Here is a 21,059-nt window from a genome sequence, read left to right as displayed (position 1 = left end):
GGAATGAGATCAACAACAACAATTCTATGCTCACTCAGTTCCTACCATCTGTACTTCCACAGGACTAAATATTTTACACCTTATTGAGACACGTTTAAATGTTCACATCAACAAACATTACAAGTAGTAGTACAGTAGTTCAGTTGTTTGGTGTATGATGCAACACCAAGGTTGTGCATTTAGACATATCCACTATTCAGTATAGTCTGTTAGATGATAATTCTCTGTTCAGAAGCCACATTATGTTATAACAAAAAAGTATAGTACATGAAGCTTAAGGGTGAGAGGTGGTTTCTTGTCTACTCAGAGAAAGCGATGATGACATACAGTAGCAATGCAACCAAAAAACACTGTAATCTGACACAAGGGAGAGAAGAATGTGGAGTCTGCAAAAAAGTAAAAGAAAGAACTACGTATGAAGAATTATTTTCGGTGGCACCTTCCAATTATGCTTTAAGTCTTGAAAGATGCAGTTACATGCAAGCCTGGCAGACATATCACTAGATTCACGCTGACAAATGAGAAAGACACTGGATCTCTTCTCCTCTGGGTGAGCGGTTAGATCGTTCACAATCACAGCTCAATCATCCTTGACAAAAGGATGATTTAAAGCTCCCATATATCAAGGTTTCTCTGCCACCATTCCAAGTCTGGCAGCCTGCGGGCCTATCCATCTCCCTCCTCGTCACTTGCAGGTTATTCTCCCCTAACGCCACAGTGGCTCCTTCTTTTAATATTTTCCCAAAGGGCCAATAAAAGTAACCACATCACCAGTGTAGATCAATGAGGAACTATGGTTCTACATTCAGAAGAAAGGGGACACTTTCCTTTCGCTCTGTGGGCAGAAAAGTTGGCTTTCTTTGACACCTACTTTAAGGTCACTGTGAAAACAGAGGGAAGGGTGAGACACAAGAAAGAAAAAGAATAACAGAAACTGACCTGTATCAAAAAGGTATGCTTTCAAAACATTAAGACACCAGAACCATAACCAACCTTCATTACATAAGCAGCAGTGATTCATTATATGATAATCACAAAATATTATTTTTCATTTAACATTGAGGTTTGAGTTACTTTGAAATGGAGAGGGGGGTGGGAAGAGGGTTGAGAAAGAGAGAATGAAAACCTCAACTTCAGCAGGCCTATCGACGGCATTTCCATTATTTTTTTTATTGATGCTTCGACGCAAATAATTAAAATCCGCAAAATGTCGAGGGATGGGCAGATAAATTTCTAACACAGACAGATGTGCAACTTAAAGGGAAATGTTTTAATTTAAATCTGGATTTTCTATGCATAGCAATGAGACCATCTGCAACAAGGACCAAGTGAAGCCGAGCATATGCACACTTAGTCCTTTCTATAAGAAATGGATTTAGAAAAAAAAAGTCTTAACAGTTGTTTGTATAAAAGTATGTTCAGTAACTTATGGCGACTTTGGTGAATAAAAAAATGTAAATGAGGTGGAGAGAGCGAGCGAGCGGGTTGTATTAATATGCCATAATCGAGTGCTGACTATCAGAAATTCTAACAGCTGCATTTAATGGGTCTGGCGATTGCTCTTAAAGGCTTTCCTGGAATAGGAATGTGTTGCTTGGTTATGTGATGGAGACGTGTCTGGTATGCATCATCATATTCTACATTTACAAGTAATTCAGCAGACACTCTTATCCAAACCGAGTAACAGTAGGGAGTGCATCATTTTTTTTTTTACTTCGTACTGGTCCCTAGTGGGAATCAAACCCACAACCCTGGCGTTGGAAGCGCAGTAATCTACCAAACTGAGCCACATGAGACTTGATATAAGGGAGCAGCACTCACAGTATGGATGCTTCTTCTGATTAAGGCAGAGACCAGAGTCCCCTGTCCTGCCTCAGCCAAAGAATCCTCCCCTGGGGAATTGTTTAAAGGTCTTGCTAGTGTTTAGTATTTGGGAATAGCTAATGGTTTTAAGCCAGAATGAAAATATAAGCATATCACAAGTGCTCCAAAGCAATGCAGTAACAACCCTTGTATACTTTTATATGCAATGCCTCAAATGACAAGGAAGCTCAATTATTTTCTAAATGCAAGCATTATTAATATTATCATGATACCACTAAGGCAGAGGCATGGAAACTGGTGAAGATCATGCCTTCTGTTAATTCCACCTATGAGTAATTCCACAAAAGCAGAATATAATACATAAAATGCCAGTAAGTGAGCCCCAGATGTCAGATATTTAAATAATAAGGGGTATTAAGAGGCCTATACACCAACCTGTTAAAAAAGTATGGAATGGCATTAATGTTTGGGACGGGCACTTCTTTGGAAATTGCTTTTTTCACAGCACCACAGAGAATCGTCCTGTTTTTAATCACTAGGCATAGCCTTAGTCGATGCAGCATATTCCCATTTGCATCCTAGATGTGTTTACGCGTGTTTAGACATTCTTTGACGATTCCGGCAAGATGTTTTAAAACCACTTTGTTGCACTGGCTTACACTACGATGTCAACCAGAGCTGGGGATCAGCTTATCGACTTGAAGAGAGAAAAAATAAACTAGCATGAGATTATATTTGTGCCCCCTAAATAAATGGAGGCTCATTGAAATCCGCAGGGGACCATTAAGAGAAGAAAGTAGGAGTTAATACTGTGGCAAGGGAAACTATGATATGCTGTTTTTTTTAGATGGGAGTCTGTTTCCCAACTTGGATGGGGCTGAGAGAGACTCCTTTTGATTTGGAAAAAATTATCATCCATCTTCCCTTCTCTCAGAGCTTAATAATTCTGGTGCTCTTGGCAAACAATGTTGCAGAGAGAGGAAACAGAGCTGGCAAAAGGTTAAGATTACTCACAACTTGCATATTAGTAGCTTGACTGACGATGACCCAGACAGAGGTTAAAGGGTAAGCGAAGCCAACTGCAGCACATCCCTTTATCTAATTTGTAAAGTTCTCCCAGAGTATATAAGTCCTTGATAGAAAATAACAAACTTCCTATTGTTTTGGCATGGCAAAATGTTAAAGAGGACACAACAATATAATAACGAAGATGACAAAATCTGTATGAAATTAATAATTCATTGATACACAAGGAATAAAACAAGACAGTGTTTTTAGTTTTTATTTATCCATATCAAATCTGTTCTACATCGTGAACTGCAACCATAATTTCTCACTAGATTTCCTTGATTTCCAAAGCTCAGCCTCACAAATTATCTTTATTCTCCTACAAATGAACCATAAGAGGACATGAATTGACTAAACACTGCAGTAGCAAGGCAGCAAATTGGGTCAAAAACACTCCTCTGTCCTCTCCCCATCGATGGCTAGTTGTTTTTCAGGCTAATTGTAATAAACCTTAGTAGAAACGGACCTGGGTTGTAAATCAAACTATAACCAATTGATTTATGTCCACCCAGCACTGTTAGTGTCTCCTGTCAGTGTTTCTTGCTCGCTGGTAGGTTAAAACACCGATTATTACAGATGGCGGGACCCCAGTATTCTTCATACGTCTATTCATTAGCGTGACACCTTAACTCATACCCAAAATGGCTGACAAATGGGGCAAGCTCTCTAAGAAATTGTTGAAATAGAACCGAGGATTCATCACTGATGCGTAATTGTAGAGGCACCCCTTCCCTTCGCCTCCCCTCTTTATCTTTTTCATTTTTCCTTTCCCTTTATTTTTCACCAGAAGTGTTATAGCTATAGCTCCTACATTATACCAGGACAACAGGCTTTTCTCCTCCTGAAATCTGTTCTCTTAAAGCCGTTGTCCGGTGCCCTCTTTCTAAGAGATGCTTTTGTTTTGCCATCCGTCTTCATCTTGACGAGGTAAAAATCCATGGCCTGAATTAAAGGCAGCTGATGCTGTGAATATTTCACATCAGTCACCTGAAACTGCCTTCTAAACAAATGTACCTCAGAGGACTTCTGCTCCATTCATCTCAATCAGACGATTTTAGCAGCACTTTGTCCACGAGGACGCTGCCAATAAAGCCATGATGAGTCCCGTTGCCAATTCACTTTAAGGAATATATGGCCTTATCTGTCTGTAGTGGCCAAAGATGGGATAGCACTGGGAAAAGTCAATGATAAACAGATGGATGCTTTCAAACTACAAGTGAGTTTATAACTCTACATCATCTTAGATAATGTTCAAAATCAATGTTGAACTGTACAATTTTGTCAGGTATGACTGTCACATGTATTTTAGCACACACCTTCTCCCCTCCCCCACATTCTTTAGAAGTGGTTCCCCAAACCTCAAGATGTACAAAACAGTCTAGCAGTCCAGTTTTAAACCATCACTCTTAAAGAAATGTTAATTCGACGCCAGTGGCTCACCAGCTGGTGAAACACTGCTCTCATACAAGGTGTCTATCATTCCTCAATCATAATCCTCTCATTGCCACAGGTACATGTAAACAAATCACAGGCTCACATGGAAACGAATCACTCTGAATACGGAGTCTGACAAACATGTCCTGCTGTGCAAAGGGCAAACTCAGCCGATCACACTCATTACTCTGTAATAATGACTGACACAGTGATTAATGGACCCAGCTAGAGGGATCTGGGAATGAATGTGTGTGTGTGTGTGGGGGGGGGGGGGGCATGGATGCAATCTGGATGTGGTGTACCTTGTAGGTTTACCTTAATGGCTGTGGATGCTATCTGGATGTGGTGCAGCTTGTAGGTTTACCTTAATGGCTGTGGATGCTATCTGGATGTGGTGCAGCTTGCGCAGGGTGCTCTCTCTGTCGATGAAGTAGGAGGCAGCCAGTTGGTGCAGGGCCTCTAGAGTCACGGCTGTACCGTTGGCCTCTCTTGTCTCCACAGTTCTACTCAACCCCCGCTTGTCCACAAAGATCATTAATGACTCTTCCCCTAAACACACACAGAGTGGAGCAGAATATGCACTGAGAACTGGGCTGGGGAATAGAACAACACATTCAATATGACACCTTTACAGCAGAGAGAGAATTTACTGTTTGAGTTTCTGAAGCTGAGCATCAGCAGCATACAGAGGATTGGGTTAAAAGAAAAAGGTCTTCCAATCATTACACCAATAAATAAATATTATTCTTACCCCCCAGGGTGGCTGAGAGCAGGAAGTGTGTTCCGTACTTCCTGATGATGCTGTCTGTAATGGAACTGAGGCTGGGCCGTCTGCCCAGGTGCCTGATGGTCTGGAGGAACTCGGGGTCCAGGGGCAGGTCCAGACCATTGTTGTCCTGTCTCTCCAGAGCCAGGCTGTTCACTTTCCAGCGGCCAAACTCCCTGCAATGTCACAGACACACATTAGCACACACACAGGCAGAGATGCCCGCCCCCCCCCCCCCCCCCCCCCCCCACACACACACACACACGGCAGGCTTCACTTGCAAACACCCTCTTTCATAGTCATAGTGAAGACAGAGGAAAACGGTCTCCAGAGCATGTTACAGCCAGCCAACAGCCTTGCCCTGTATGAGGAGACTCATTTTTAGATTCAGGCAATGCTGGGTGGAAAATATGTCTGCACGCCACGACATCTCCGGAGCCAAAATATGAACGGTGCCATGCTGTTTGCACTGTTCTGAGAAGGTCTCTCTCTCTGAGGGCACCAGGCCATCATTACGGACACCTGCCTCCCCCCCCATCACACAAATAAGCGATTATTGGACTCAATCACCTCTGTCATTACCTCCCCTATATATGTCTGTTCCCCCTCACTGTTTCCTGCTTCAGCATTGATTGTCATATGTCCTTGTGTAGCCGTGTGCTGACGCCGTTCCTGTCTTGTTCCATGTCTGTTCCGATTAAATGTTTGACTCCCCGTACCTGCTTCTCTACTCCAGCGTCGGTCCTTACAGATTACCATGCAGCTCAAACAGCCCATAATAATCAGGCTTCAGTGGTCAAGCCTGTTATGGAGAGAAAGGATCATTGTAAAACTGTCAGAAATTAGTGCTGCGGATTTTAATGGAATTACAATGGAGGTGATCTACTGTGAGTCGGAATAGTTTATCAGGTCTGTCGTGGAACAATCAGGAAAAACACACGGGCACCCACCCGCACACACGCTCAGGAGCCACAGTAGCTGTCAATCAAAAGCTCACTAATGAAAAGTCCCCCCAGAGAAAAAAAACCCCACAAAAAAGTAGCCAACAGGAATCAGCTCATTAGGGCTTGTTTCACGATGCCGTTTCTCCATAACGAGGGTCAATTACGGGTATTCCTGCAACTGAGCCGTGGGGGAGAGAAGGAGGGAGCGAGTAGAGCAGAGTTTAACCCTGATTGACAAAGCCTCGCCAGGCTTGTTGATGTACAGTTACGGATGATGGTTAGCAAGGGCACACAGACAAACACCCTAGCGAGTTAGCTATTCCCCCACTGGCCCCCTACAGGGATGCTAAGACACTCAGGGCTTTATTTATTTAAAAAACTTTTTTTTAAAGAACGCAATGGTAAATCTTAGCACTGGCAGTAGTGCCATAGGTCAGGCGGTGTGTCAGAAATATTTTTGCTATTTTCACAGTGGGAATTATGGGTGCACTAGCTGGCGGTGGCACATAAGGGCTTGACCCCTCACTGCCCAATCAGAACGTGCTCCATGTCTAAATACAGTATGTAACTATGTCTAAGTACAGTATACAGTCCTTTAAGTTGTGTATTAAATGTATTGCATTGTTTTTAACTCCAATTCAAACATGAGTATGCTGTAGTCTAGTTTATAAAATACCCTACAGAAACAAAATAACAAAAATGTAAGCCAATCTCATATTTGCTAAATAGCCTATTGTGGTAAACCGTGGGGTGTTGGGTTGAGCGTGCAGAGATTGACACAGAGACAGGGAGGCGTTAGTCAGAAAAACAACTTTACTTAAGACAGAAAATAAATATATCAAAGAAATAACTTAGGTTTTTCTCTGTCTTCCTTCTCCCTCTAAACCGGTGTCCGTCTCTCTCCCTTCTCTCCCGCGGTGCGCTATCGTGCTCCTTTTATTTAGCCTCCACAGCTGGTTGGAACTTTCCTCTAATTACCTCCACTTAGCTGTCCGTGTCAGGGTGCCCAGCTCCCGTATTCCCAGCAGAGGGAGCCAACATCGCCTCACGTACCTTCCCTCTATTACCATCCCCCGGGGTAGACCTCCTGGGATCCCCCCCCTTAGCCCTGACTGGGAAGGAGGCATGCTCAGGGCTAGGTTTGCATCCCTCCTGGATAGGGCGTCCGCATTGCCGTGCTGGGCTCCCAACCTGTGGATGACAGAGAGAATCGCTATAAGGACAGGAACCAGCGGGTGACAAGGTCATTCGTGTCCTTACCTCGTGCCATCCACACGAGAGGGGCATGGTCAGTAATCAAGGTGAACTTCCTCCCGAGGAGGTAATACTTGAGGGTGTCGAGGGCCCACTTCACGGCGAGGCAGTCCTTTTCGATAATTCAGTATTTCTTCTCCCTCGGGAGGAGCTTCCTGCTGACATGCATGGAGTGCTCCTCGCCTTCCTGCTCTTGGGACAAAACGGCCCCTATCCCGGTGTCAGACGCGTCTGTCTGGACCAGGAGGTTTTTTGAGAAGTCCGGTGTGACGAGTACCGGGTGCGAACATAGCGCATCCTTCAGGGCCTGGAATGCCGCCTCTGTGTCCTCCGTCCATCACACCGTCTGGGGTAGTCCTGCCTTTTAAATCTGTTAGGGGAGAAGCTATTGCGGCAAAGTTAGGTACAAATCTACTGTAGTAGCCTGCTAACCCCAGGAATGACTTTAGCTGCCTCTTGGTTCAGGGGACCGGCCATCCCCTATTGGCAGCGTTTTTTTTTTCTTGGGGTTTCACATTTCCCCTCCCGAGAATGGATCTGATGTTCCACGAGGTCCGTGCGCCCCGGCACCTCGGAGAACACGGCAGGATTTCACTGGACCAACTCTGAGCTCCTGTCGTTGGGTCGGGCTGAGATCTTCCCCCATTGCAACTTCAACCGAGGGCGGGCCTTGCTGTGGCCGGGTCCACGATACGCCTCGCGTCCATGCCTTTTCTTCTGTAAATGCACATGGCAAAGCTGGAGGGGTTTTTCTGCCCCAGTTGGCGGACCTTATAGTTGACTCAACGATGTCGTAGGGCCCATGCCACGTAGCCAGGAATTGACTCTCCGTGTTAGGGATCAGCACCAAGACCGTCTCACCAGGTTGGAACTCTCGTGGTTGGGCCCCCCGGTTGTAGACACACTCCTGGGCACGTTGCACCATGTGCTCTCTCACCACTGGCCAAATCACCATCATCCTCTCCCTCCCTCATATCCTCCACATGTTTTACTATGCTGTGAAGGGGGGGGGGGGGGGGGTTCGCTGCTCTTCCCAGACCTCCTTGGCTAGGTCCAGCAGCCCGTGGGGCCGACGGCCATACAGGAGCTCAAAGGGGGAGAACCCTGTGGATGCTTGGGGTACCTCGCGCACTGAAATTACCAGGTGGGGCAGCAGCTCGTCCCAGTTCCTCCCGTCTCTCTCGATGACCTTCTTCAGCATCTGTTTCAGGGTCTTATTGAAGCGTTCCACCAGCCCGTCGGTGTGTGGATGGTACACACTGGTTCTCACCTGTTTGATTCGTAACAGATTGCAGACATCCTTCATCACACGAGACATGAACGCGGTGCCCTGGTCCGTCAGGATTTCCCGCGGAATCCCCACCCGGCTGAATAAATGGAAGAGCTCCCGTGCGATAGCTTTGGATGCCGCCGTGCGTAGTGGGATTGCCTCAGGATACCGGGTGGCGTAATCCATGATTAATGTGGCCACCTCTTGTGGCAGGGGTTGGGTGTCACAGGCCACGGTCTTTTTTCCTTTAATTCCTACCTCCTGTGCTCGCCTCCCCAGGTCCCTCCTCCACAGTGCCTGGAAGAGAGGGCAGACTCGACCGAGGAGAATGACATGGGTAGGTTAGGCACAACTCCCACGTGCATCTTGCACTCCCCCTTTGGGGTGGTTATCCTCACGGCCACCGTTGGGTACCTCTTCGTGTCCCCATGTACACAGGACACTGTCACCTCCTCGTCCCCTGGTTCCTCCTTCCCCTCTCGTGTGAGCCACTGCGGGTGGGCAAGGGTCACCATACTACCGGAGTCCAGCAGAGCGCTGGTGTCGATGCCATCGATTCGTACCGGAACCATCGGAGGGGCCGTCTCGGTGTGCGCCCAACAGGAGGTGACGTAACTCGCCACCCGGGTTATCCCCGAGCTGGCAGGTGCGGAGGGCATGGCCTAAGCTACAAACCTCAGATTTCCCACATCCTGGTTGGATTTTTTTCTCAGGTTTGTCTGCAATATGAGTTCTGTTATACTCAGACATCATTCAAACAGTTTGAAACTTCAGTGTTTTCTATCCAAATCTACTAATAATATGCATATTCTAGCTTTTATGGATTTGTAGCAGGCCGTTTACTCTGGGCATGCTTTTCATCAGGACGTGAAAATACTGCCCCCTACCCCAAAGAAGTTAACGGGATCTCAGCCATAAGAAGTTAACGGGATCGATATGACAACAGCCAGTGAAAGTGCAGGGCGCCAAATTCAAACAGCAATCTCATAATTAAAATTCCACAAGTATTTTACACCATTTTAAAGATAAACTTGTTAATCCCACCACAGTGTTCGATTTCAAAAAGGCTTTACGACGACAGCACACCAAACGATTATGTTAGGTCAGTACCAAGTCACAGAAAAACACAGCCATTTTTCCAGCCAGAGAGGAGTCACAAAAAGCAGAAAGAGATAAAATGAATCACTAACCTTTGATGATCTTCATCAGATGACACTCATAGGACTTCATGTTACACAATACATATATGTTTTTTTGATAAAGTTCATATTTATATCCAAAAATCTCAGTTTACATTGGCGCGTTACGTTCAGTAATGTTTTGCTTCCAAAACATCCGGTAATTTGCAGAGCCACATCAATTTACAGAAATACTCATAATAAACAGTTTACCTATTTGCTTATGGTTTTGCCTACACCTAGTGACCTGCTTTTTAAATTATATGAAAAAAATATTCAATTTTATTTGGAACGGCAAGCCAGATAAAATTAAAAGGGCCTATTTCTATAACGAATATGAATTCGGAGGGCAGAAATTATTAAATATTAAAGCATTAGACCTCTCACTAAAGGCATCAGTCATACAAAAGTTATACTTAAATCCAAACTGGTTCTCTAGTAAATTGGTACGAATGGCTCATCCTATGTTCAAGAAGGGCCTTTTTCCCTTTATTCAGATTACACCTGCTCACTTTCGGTTGTTTGAAAAGGAAATAAATCTCCAAAATATCTTTATTTTTTAAACAAGCCTTAGGTTGCAATTTCAGTTTAATCCACCTGAAAGGACAGAACAAATAGTGTAGTTAAATTCAAATAGCAATTGATAAAAAAAACTATTTATCGAAGAAATGTTTAAAAAAGGTATAATTTTTGTGAATGATATCATAAATAGGACTGGTGGAGTTATCACACATGCAGTTAACACAGACATATGGAAATGTCTGCTCTACCCAAAATTACAACCAATTAATTGCAGCATTACCACAAAAATGTAAGAGGCAAGTAGAAGGGGAAAAAAGTAAGGAACTTGTATGTCGGCCCTATATTAAAGAACATAAACGGTTAAAGAAAGTGTGATAAAAAAAAACATATACAATTTTCATTTAAGGACCAAAAAACTGACAGCTGTGAGATTTGCGATGTACCCATTCCATGGCACATGGTTTATGAATTGATACGCAAAACAACGCCCGATTCAAAACTTCGAATTTTTCAATTTAAATTCCTGTACAAAATTCTTGCAACTAATAGAATGTTATATATATGGGGGATACAATCTTCCCAGCTCTGCAGATTCTGCTATAAGGAGGCAGTCATTAGATCATTTATTTTTGGTATTGTCCATATGTAGCTCATTTTTGGTCACAGGTCCAGGAATGGCTGAAGAATTGCAACATTAGCCTAGAACTAACGCTACAGATAGCAATACTGGGGGATTTGAAAAGCCATAGTCAATCAATCAATAATATAATAATTATTTTAGCAAAAAACTATATTTTTAATTTACAATCTGTAGAAGCTATGAGAATAGGAAGGTTCAAATCTTTTGTGAAGCATCATAGCACAGTTGAAAAATATATGGCAAATAAAAATCTGAAATGGATGATGTTGGAAGATAGATGGGAAGGATTGAGTGGAGCTGAAGGGTGGGACTAATAACAAGATAAACAATGTAGGGCATACGGAATCTGTGAAATGTGTATAGGTTCGGAGCTTTTGTGAAATAGCACAGTTACAAGTGGAAATCAAACTGGATGGACAGAAATAGAGGAAGGACTAAGAACAAACAAGAGAGAACTATAATAAAGTAGACTGTGTCTGTAAAATGTGTATAAGATGTATAAATTGAAGGTAAAAGCAGAAGTGTTTATCAGTTTACTCCAATTGGGGTATCGGTGGTAGGGTTTGTGGGACTAATAATAAAGGTATGTTCTTAAAAAAGTATGTATGTCTATATAGGTATGTGTATGTATATATGTGTATATGTATGCATACGTGTATGGATATATATATACACTGCTCAAAAAAATAAAGGGAACACTTAAACAACACAATGTAACTCCAAGTCAATCACACTTCTGTGAAATCAAACTGTCCACTTAGGAAGCAACACTGATTGACAATAAATTTCACATGCTGTTGTGCAAATGGAATAGACAAAAGGTGGAAATTATAGGCAATTAGCAAGACACCCCCAATAAAGGAATGGTTCTGCAGGTGGTGACCACAGACAACTTCTCAGTTCCTATGCTTCCTGGCTGATGTTTTGGTCACTTTTGAATGCTGGCGGTGCTTTCACTCTAGTGGTAGCATGAGACGGAGTCTACAACCCACACAAGTGGCTCAGGTAGTGCAGTTCATCCAGGATGGCACATCAATGCGAGCTGTGGCAAAAAGGTTTGCTTTGTCTGTCAGCATAGTGTCCAGAGCATGGATGCGCTACCAGGAGACAGGCCAGTACATCAGGAGACCTGGAGGAGGCCGTAGGAGGGCAACAACCCAGCAGCAGGACCGCTACCTCCGCATTTGTGCAAGGAGGAGCACTACCAGAGCCCTGAAAAATGACCTCCAGCAGGCCACAAATGACCTCCAGCAGACTTGGAGTTACATTGTGTTGTTTAACCTTTCACAAGCCTCTACCCCGGGTCCGGGAGCACCCCCCCCCCCCCCCCCCCCACTGATTAGCATCGCTAGCATAGCGTCACAATTAAATAGTAGCATCTAGATATCATTAAATCACAAGTCCAAGACACCTAATGAAAGATACAGATCCTGTGAATAAAGCCACCATTTCAGATTTTTTAAATGTTTTACAGGGAAGACACAATATGTAAATCTATTAGCTAAACACGTTAGCAAAAATCACAATTTTTCTTTGTCCACCATTTTCTCTCAACACCAGTAGCTATCACCAATTCGGCTAAACTAAGATATTGATAGCCACTAACCAAGAAAAAACCTCATCAGATGACAGTCTGATAACATATTTATGGTATAGGATAGGTTTTGTTAGAAAAATGTGCATATTTCAGGTAGATATCATAGTTTACAATTGCACCCACCGTCACAAATGGACTAGAATAAATACATAGAGCAACGTGTATTACCTAATTACTAATCATCAAACATTTTGTAAAAATACACAGCATACACTAATCTAAAGACACAGATCCTGTGAATACAGACAATATTTCAGATTTTCTAAGTGTCTTACAGCGAAAACACAATAAATCGTTATATTAGCATACCACATGTGCAAACATTACCAGAGCATTGATTCTAGCCAAAGAGAGCGATAAAGTAATCATCGCCAAAATATATTATTTTTTTCACTAACCTTCTCAGAATTCTTCAGATGACACTCCTGTAACATCATATTACAACATACATAGAGAGTTTTTTCGAAAATGTGCATATTTAGCCACCAAAATCATGGTTAGACAATGACAAAAGTAGCTCAGCTGGTCAGAAAATGTCCTGCACCATATTAGACAGTGATCTAGTCTTATACATAAATACTCATAAACTTGACAAAAAAATACAGGGTGGACAGCGATTGATAGACAATTTAATTCTTAATACAATCGCGGAATTACATTTTTTAAATTATCCTTACTTTTCAATACAGGTTGCGCCAAGTGAAGCTATAGCAAACAAGATGGCGGCATAAACGTTTAACATTTATCGACAGAAACACGATTTATCATCATAAATTGTTCTTACTATGAGCTGTTCTCCCATCAGAATCTTGGACAATGAATCCTTTCTTGGGTCTAATCTTCTTTTGGTCGAAAGATGTCCACTTGTCCGTCGAAATGCCCACTAACGTACGACCGGGACCCCGAAACGTGCCCGGAGCTTCAAAGTCTATTACAAAGCAATGCCTCAAAATCGCACTAAACGGATATAAATTGCTATAAAACGGTTTAAATTAACTACATTATGATGTTTCTAACACCTATAACAAGTAAAAAGATGACCGACGCTATATTACTGGCTAAACCAATGCTTGGAAAAAGGCCAGTCAGATATCCTTCTTGCGTTGAGCGCAGTGTCCAAAGGAAGGCTACTTCCGGTATTTTGTCATTTATAGAGCCAATGATTGCGCAATCGACTCCATTCAAATTGTCACCACTTACTGACATCTAGAGGAAGGCGTGGGCAGTGTTTGTATCTCATAGGATTAACAGAGACTTTTAAAACTGATCTGGAACCAGAGGCCAAGATGTCTAAATCTCACACACTGGGAGGAAAAGTGCTGTAGAATGAGTTCTGTTTCACTCAGAGACATAATTCAAACGGCTATAGAAACTAGAGTGTTTTCTATCCAATAATAACAATAATATGCATATTGTACGAGCAAGAATTGAGTACTAGGCAGTTTAATCTGTAGAGACAATTATGCTAATTTGAAACAGCACCCCCTATAGTTGCAAGAAGTTAAGTGTTCCCTTTATTTTTTTGAGCAGCGTATTTACCCCCAAAAATATTGGGTGATTGGAAATATTGCGGACAATTACATTGGAAGCAACATTCTTTCCGCAATATTAAGCTGATCCACCCCTAAAAAATAAATAAAAAAATAAATAAAAACTCTACATCCACTTCTCCTTAATGCAACCGCTGTGTCAGATTTCAAAAAAGCTTTACCGAAAAAGCACACCATGCAATAATCTGAATACAGCGCTCAGACAACAAAACAAGCCCTATCCATATTGTGGAGTCAACAGACGTCAGAAATCGTATTATAAATATCAACTTACCTTTGATGATCTTAACATAGCATTGCACTAATATAGGGGCTAGGCCTACTGTAAATGGCATTCTCTCTCAGCCATGGACATGCCAAAAGTGGTCAATAAGCAAGAAATTCACTATTGATAAGACCAAACAAAAAAAAGTGAATAATTGTAATTAAATTCCAGTAAAAAATTCAACAACTTGTTTTAAATAGGCCATGTCCAAATACAGTTACAGGCAGCATACTGTAATTACTCCACGTGGGCATATACTGTAACATTAAATCAAGGCAACTTAGTCTGGAGGGTTTTACACACGTCCAAACTTTTCACAAGAGCTGGACATAGATTCAATACAACCCCCAGAGTCTATTGATGACCAGTGCATCAACATAAGTAACATAATAAAAAATTCCCATCAAAATCTGTCAGTTTAAGCTATAAATATAGGTACTTTGCATGGGCTGAGTCTCAATTCACTGCATCCTCCAACAGTATGTCGCCCTTCCACATCTGTGATAGAAAGTGGCAGAGTCTTCTCACTAAACCATCTGAACGGTTTGGCCTACAAACTAATATGACCCCACAGTAGAAAGGGGTTGACTTTCACAAATACAATTGTATTCTCCGTTTGAATAGGCCTCTCCGCTCTACAACCATCTAAAGGTAACCCATACCAATTAATGGAAGTACGGAGGTAGTTTTGACAATAAGGGGTTAAATGTGTAAACAAAAAATATATAAAAAGGTTAAAGAAGGACTTTTAAGCCTTGAGACATGGATTGTGTATCTGTGCAATTCAGAGAGTAAATGAGAAAGAAAATATTTAAGTGCCTCTGAGCAGGATATGGTAGTCGGTGACAGGCACACCGGTTTAAGTGTCAAGAACTGCTGGACACCAACTTGGCACGACTGTGGGAAGCATGGATGTTTGTCCTAGCCATTGAATGGTATACAGTGCCCTACAATAGGCCTCGTTATTAAAAAAAACATGTAGCCCAGTTTGTTTTACATTAAATAAGTAATTAGCTTCAACATGGAAATATTAAGACGCATTGCATTCGCATTTCTAAGATTATCCTACTATGGCCGTTGATGTGGCCTGTGGTAACTTTACCACGTGAAAGGTAAACAAACAGTTAAATAGCCTACAAGCGTATTCATCACTACATTAAGTGATCGTAATTCCTGTGATTTGCCAGTTATAGAAGCAGGATCTTAATTTCATCACTCTTTTGTAGCTGAAAATGTTCTGTCATACCTGTGGGGTCAGGCCCTACAAAGCAAGAAATGCAAACTTGTAGTGTATGCGTTTTAAAAAGGCTTCTAAAGATTGTAAATTCCACATTTCAGACTTGATTTACAACCCAATTTTTTTTTTATAAACCCCTAAAAAGCATCATTAATTATAATCCACATAACAATTAAAAATGTCCTGTTGCTCCAGGATTATTGTACCAGGAAAGAGAAAATGCATTTTTTTGGGGGGTACAAAAATAAGTAAAACTAAGCTTTTTTAATAACTTGATGTTCCTACAGCCATGACCTTTCATTCAATGGGAATCGCACATAATACATTTGCACACACTGTATATAGATATTTTCTATTGCGTTATTGACTGTACCTTTGTTTATCCCATGTGTAACTGTTGTTTTTATTGCATTGCTTTGCTTGATCTTGGCCAGGTCGCAGTTGTAAATGAGAACATGTTCTCAACTGGCCTACCTGGTTAAATAAATAAAAAAATATATAATAAGTCCAAACTTTTCACAGAATCTAGACAAAAATAATGTCAAATACACAGAAAAAAGGACAATGTCAGCTAACTGTTTTGGTGCTCTCCAAGGTGATATTTTAATAAAACATTAATAATATGACACGGATTTGGCAACTGTGCTCCTCCGCTGGCAAAATCGATCCCATAACCAACATGCATTACTGCTAAGAACAGCTTTTGGTTGTTCTTAAATATCTTCAGTTGCGCTGCCTAGACATTGGCACACATAATTTCACTGTAAAATGTTACAGTATTTTTTTTTCTGAATAATGAACACATTTAAAATGTTTCCTGTAAAAATAATGGTTTATGTCAATTATAACAAATTATGGATTTTTTGGGGGGGGGGATGATTATATTTTAACATACTGTATGTAAATGTACTTTTAAGTGGAAATCAGAGTCAAAAGACATTTAGTTCACTGTGAATAAAATAACTAAATTACGGTATATATATATATACAGTTTAACCTCTCTGGGATATGTGGGATGCTAGCGTCCCAACTGGCCAACATCCAGTGAAAGTGCAGAGCACCAAATAAAATAAAAAATACTATAAAAATGTTACTTTGATGAAATCACACATTCAATATACCAAATTAAAGCTACACTTGTTGTGAATCCAGCCAATGTGTCAGATTTCAAAAATGCTTTACGGCGAAAGCAAACGATGCCATTATCTGAGGATAGCACCCAAGCAAAGAAACACAGAGGATCATATTTCAACCCTCCAGGCGCGACACAAAACTCAGAAATAAAGATATAATTCATGCCTTACATTTGACGAGCTTCTTCTGTTGGCACTCCAAAATGTCCCATCAACATCACAAATGGTCCTTTTGTTCGATTAATTCCGTCGATATATATCCAAAATGTCCATTTATTTGGCGCGTTTGATCCAGAAAAACACCGGTTCCAACTTGCGCAACGTGACTACAAAATATCTCAAAAGTTACCTGTAAGTTTTGTCCAAACATTTCAAACTACTTTTGTAATACAACTTTCGGTATTTTTTTACGTAAATAATCGATAAAATTGAAGACGGGATGATGTTCAATACCGGAGGAAAACAAAGTATAGCGAGCCTCTGTAACGTGCCTTTAACCTGTTGGGGATGGGGGCGCTGTTTAGACTATTTATGCTAATTTGGCTAATTTTTGAAACGGCTTCCCACAAAATCCTTGATCGTACAATATGCATATTATTATTATTATTGGATAGAAAACAGTCTATAGTTTCTATAGGAGTTGAAATTTTGTCTCTAAGTGGAACAGAGCCCATTCTACAGCAATTTCCCTGACATGGATTCAGATTTCAGAAATGTTGGCCACTGTTCTGAAGTCAGTTAAAACGGCACTGATTTTGCTATGACTATACGGACACTTCTTACGTCTTCCCCTGGATGCCTTTACGTGATGACGATTCCAATGGGGTCGATTGCGCGTTCACAGGCACTACAAATGAAAAAACCCTGTAGCTAGCAAGTCTTTTCTTGCTGCGTAACGCGCGTGGAGGACACCGACCCTCTCCTGTTCCAAGCGTTAGTTTAGCCTGTTATATTTCTCCGGTCATCTTTTCACTCGTTATAGGAGTTAAAAACATCATAAGGTAGTTAATTTAAAGCGTTTTATAGCAATTTATATCCGTTTAGTGCGATTTTGGGACATTTATTTCTTTAACGCTGTGAATAGGTGGGCACGCTTTCAGTTCATCCCGAACGCAGTTGGCATTTTCACATGACAAGAGGACAGCTTTCCACCAAAAGACGATTCCTCCCAAGAAAGGATCCTTTGCCCAAGATACTGATGGAAGAACAGCTCAAGGTAGGACATTTTTATTATGATAAATCGTGTTTCTGTCGAAACATTTTAGTGGCTTAGGACGCCATGTTTTTTGACGTAGCTTCGCTTGGCGCAAACTGTATTGAAAAGTAAGGATAAATTAAAAAATGTAATAACGCAATTGTATTAAGAATTAAATTGTCTATCAATCCCTGTCCACCCTATATTTTTTAGTCACGTTTATAAGTATTTATGTATAAGAGTAGATCACTGTCTAAGTGGCGCAAGGACTTTTTCTTTACCAGCTTGTCTACATTTCACATTGTCTAACCATGATTTTGGTGGCTAAATATAAACATTTTCGATCAAACTGTATATGCATGTTGTAATGTGATGTTACAGGAGTGTCATCGGAAGAATTCTGAGAAGGTTAGTGAAAAAATTTATATCTTTTGGCGATGTTGACTTTTATCGCTCACTTTGGCTAGAATCAATGCTGGGCTGCTAATTGCTATGTGCTAAGCTAATATAACGATTTATTGTGTTTTCGCTGTAAGACACTTAGAAAATCTGAAATATTGTCTGTATTCACAGGATCTGTGTCTTTCGATTCGTGTATGCTGTGTATTTTTACGAAATGTTTGATGATTAGTAAGTAGGTAAACACGTTGCTCTAAGTAGTTTTTCTATTCCATTTGTGACGGTGGGTGCAATTGTAACCTATGCCATCTACCTGAAATATGCACTTTTTTCTAACAAAACCTATCCCATACCATAAATATGTTATCAGACTGTCATCTGATGAGTTTTTTTGTTGGTTAGGGGCTATAAATATCTTAGTTTAGTCGAATTGGTGATGGCTACTGGTGTTGGTGGACAAATAAAAGATGGTGGATTATGCTAATGTGTTTTTAGGTAATAGATGTACATCTTTACATATTGTGTCTTCCCTGTAAAACATTTTAAAAATCGGACAAGTTGACTGGATTCACAAGATCTGTGTCTTTCATTAGCTGTATTGGACTTTAATGTGTGAAAGTTAAATATTTAAAAAAAATATTTTTTTTGAATTTCGCGGCACTGGTTTTTCAGTGGGGGGGGGGGGGGTGTGCCGCTAGCGCCACGCTGATCCTAGACAGGTTAACAAAGAGTACACTTTCCTCGAGCCTCATTCTGAACAGTGTTACTTCTTCATTTCTCAAAGGAAAAACCTCAACCAATTTCAAAAGACATCCAGACATCCATGTTGACATCCAGTGGAAGTGATAGGAACTGCAAGAAGGTCCCTTAGAAATCTGGATTCCAAATGAAACCCCATTGAAAAGAGAGTGACCTCAAAAAAATATATATGAATGGTTTGTCCTCTGGGTTACGCCTGCCAAATAAGTTTGGTTATAATCACAGACATGATTCAAACAGTTTTAGAAACTTCAAAGTGTCTTCAAACTATCCAAATCTACTAATACTATGCATATCTTAGGTTCTGGGCCTGAGTAGCAGGCAGTTTACTTTGGACACGTTTTTCATCCGGACGTGAAAATACTGCCACCTATCCCAGAGAAGTTAAAAGTTATGGAAATACACAACCAAAATACAGTAATTTCTGATTAAAGTAGCTGTTTTAAGACGTAAAATAACTCAAACATATTGTAGAATACATTCTGTGTGTGTATCTGTTTGTCAATAACAGCTGGTGCGCGATGTCTAATATTAAAGTCTCAAGGTATTGCTCACCTGAGGTAGAGTACCTTATGATAAGCTGTAGAACACACCATCTACCACGAGAGTTCTCATCTATATTATTCATAGCCGTCTACTTACCACCACAAACCGATGCTGGGACTAAGACCGCACTCAACGAGCAATATAAGGCCGCAAGCAAACAAGAAATTGCTCATCAAGAAGCGGCGTGCCTAGTGACCGGGGACTTTAATGCAGGCAAACTTAAATCTGTTTTACCTCATTTCTACCAGCATGTCACGTGCAACCAGAAAAAAAAACACAAAAAAAGCTCTAGACCACCTTGACTCCACACAGGTACACATGCAAAGCTCTCCCCTCACCCTCCATTTGGCAAATCTGACCATAATTCTATCCTCCTAAATCCTGTTTACAAGCAAAACCTAAAGCAGGTAGTACCAGTGACTCGCTCAATATGGAAGGGTCAGATTACACGGATGCTACGCTACAGGACTGTTTTGCTAGCACAGACTGGAATATGTTCTGGGTTTTCATCCAATGGCATTGAGGAGTTTACCAACTCAGTCATCAGCATCATCAATTAGTGCATCGACAACGTTGTCGCCAAAGTGAATGTACATACATATCCCAACCAGAAGCCATGGATTACAGGCAAAATCCGCATCGAGCTAAAGGCTAAAGCTGCGGCTTTCAAGGAGTAAATTGTGTTTTATACTATCACAAGTAGTGGCTGAACAAAGACATGAATAGCATACAGCTGGTGGGTTTTAAGCTTTTTCAGCAGGATAGAACAGCAGCCTCTGGTAAGACAAGGGGTGCTGGTCTATGTATTTGTAAACAGCTGGTGCACAAAATCTAAGTCTCAAGCTATTGCTCGCCTGAGGTAGAGTTTCTCATAATCTGTAGACCATACTATTTACTAAGAGATTATCTGTATTTTTCGTAGCTGTCAACATACCACCACAAACCAATGCTTGCACTACTCAATGAGCCGTATACAGCCATAAGTAAACCGGAAAACGCTCATCCAGAGGCGGTGCTCCTAGTGGCCTTAATGCAGGAAAACTCAAATCTGTTTTACCTCATTTCTACCAGCATGTCACGTGCAACCAGAAAAAAAAACACAAAAAAAGCTCTAGACCACCTTGACTCCACACAGGTACACATGCAAAGCTCTCCCCTCACCCTCCATTTGGCAAATCTGACCATAATTCTATCCTCCTAAATCCTGTTTACAAGCAAAACCTAAAGCAGGTAGTACCAGTGACTCGCTCAATATGGAAGGGTCAGATTACACGGATGCTACGCTACAGGACTGTTTTGCTAGCACAGACTGGAATATGTTCTGGGTTTTCATCCAATGGCATTGAGGAGTTTACCAACTCAGTCATCAGCATCATCAATTAGTGCATCGACAACGTTGTCGCCAAAGTGAATGTACATACATATCCCAACCAGAAGCCATGGATTACAGGCAAAATCCGCATCGAGCTAAAGGCTAA

At 41.4% G+C, this 21,059-nt stretch overlaps 1 protein-coding gene across 1 annotated transcript in view; it reads right to left on the bottom strand.

The window, feature by feature from the left end:
- The window catches only part of LOC129869600 (BMP/retinoic acid-inducible neural-specific protein 3-like), a 66,891-nt gene that overhangs the window by 24,355 nt on the left and 21,477 nt on the right, over positions 1-21,059 (bottom strand). The window contains exons 3-4 of the mRNA XM_055944144.1: positions 5,078-5,268; positions 4,691-4,875 (exon numbers count right to left, since the gene is read on the bottom strand). Coding sequence (XP_055800119.1) covers positions 4,691-4,875; positions 5,078-5,268 — 376 coding nt within the window. The remainder of the gene's footprint in view (positions 1-4,690; positions 4,876-5,077; positions 5,269-21,059) is intronic.

Source organism: Salvelinus fontinalis, chromosome 14 (assembly GCF_029448725.1).
Source record: "Salvelinus fontinalis isolate EN_2023a chromosome 14, ASM2944872v1, whole genome shotgun sequence".
NCBI lineage: Eukaryota > Metazoa > Chordata > Actinopteri > Salmoniformes > Salmonidae > Salvelinus > Salvelinus fontinalis.
This window is presented reverse-complemented; position numbering and strand designations above follow the sequence as displayed.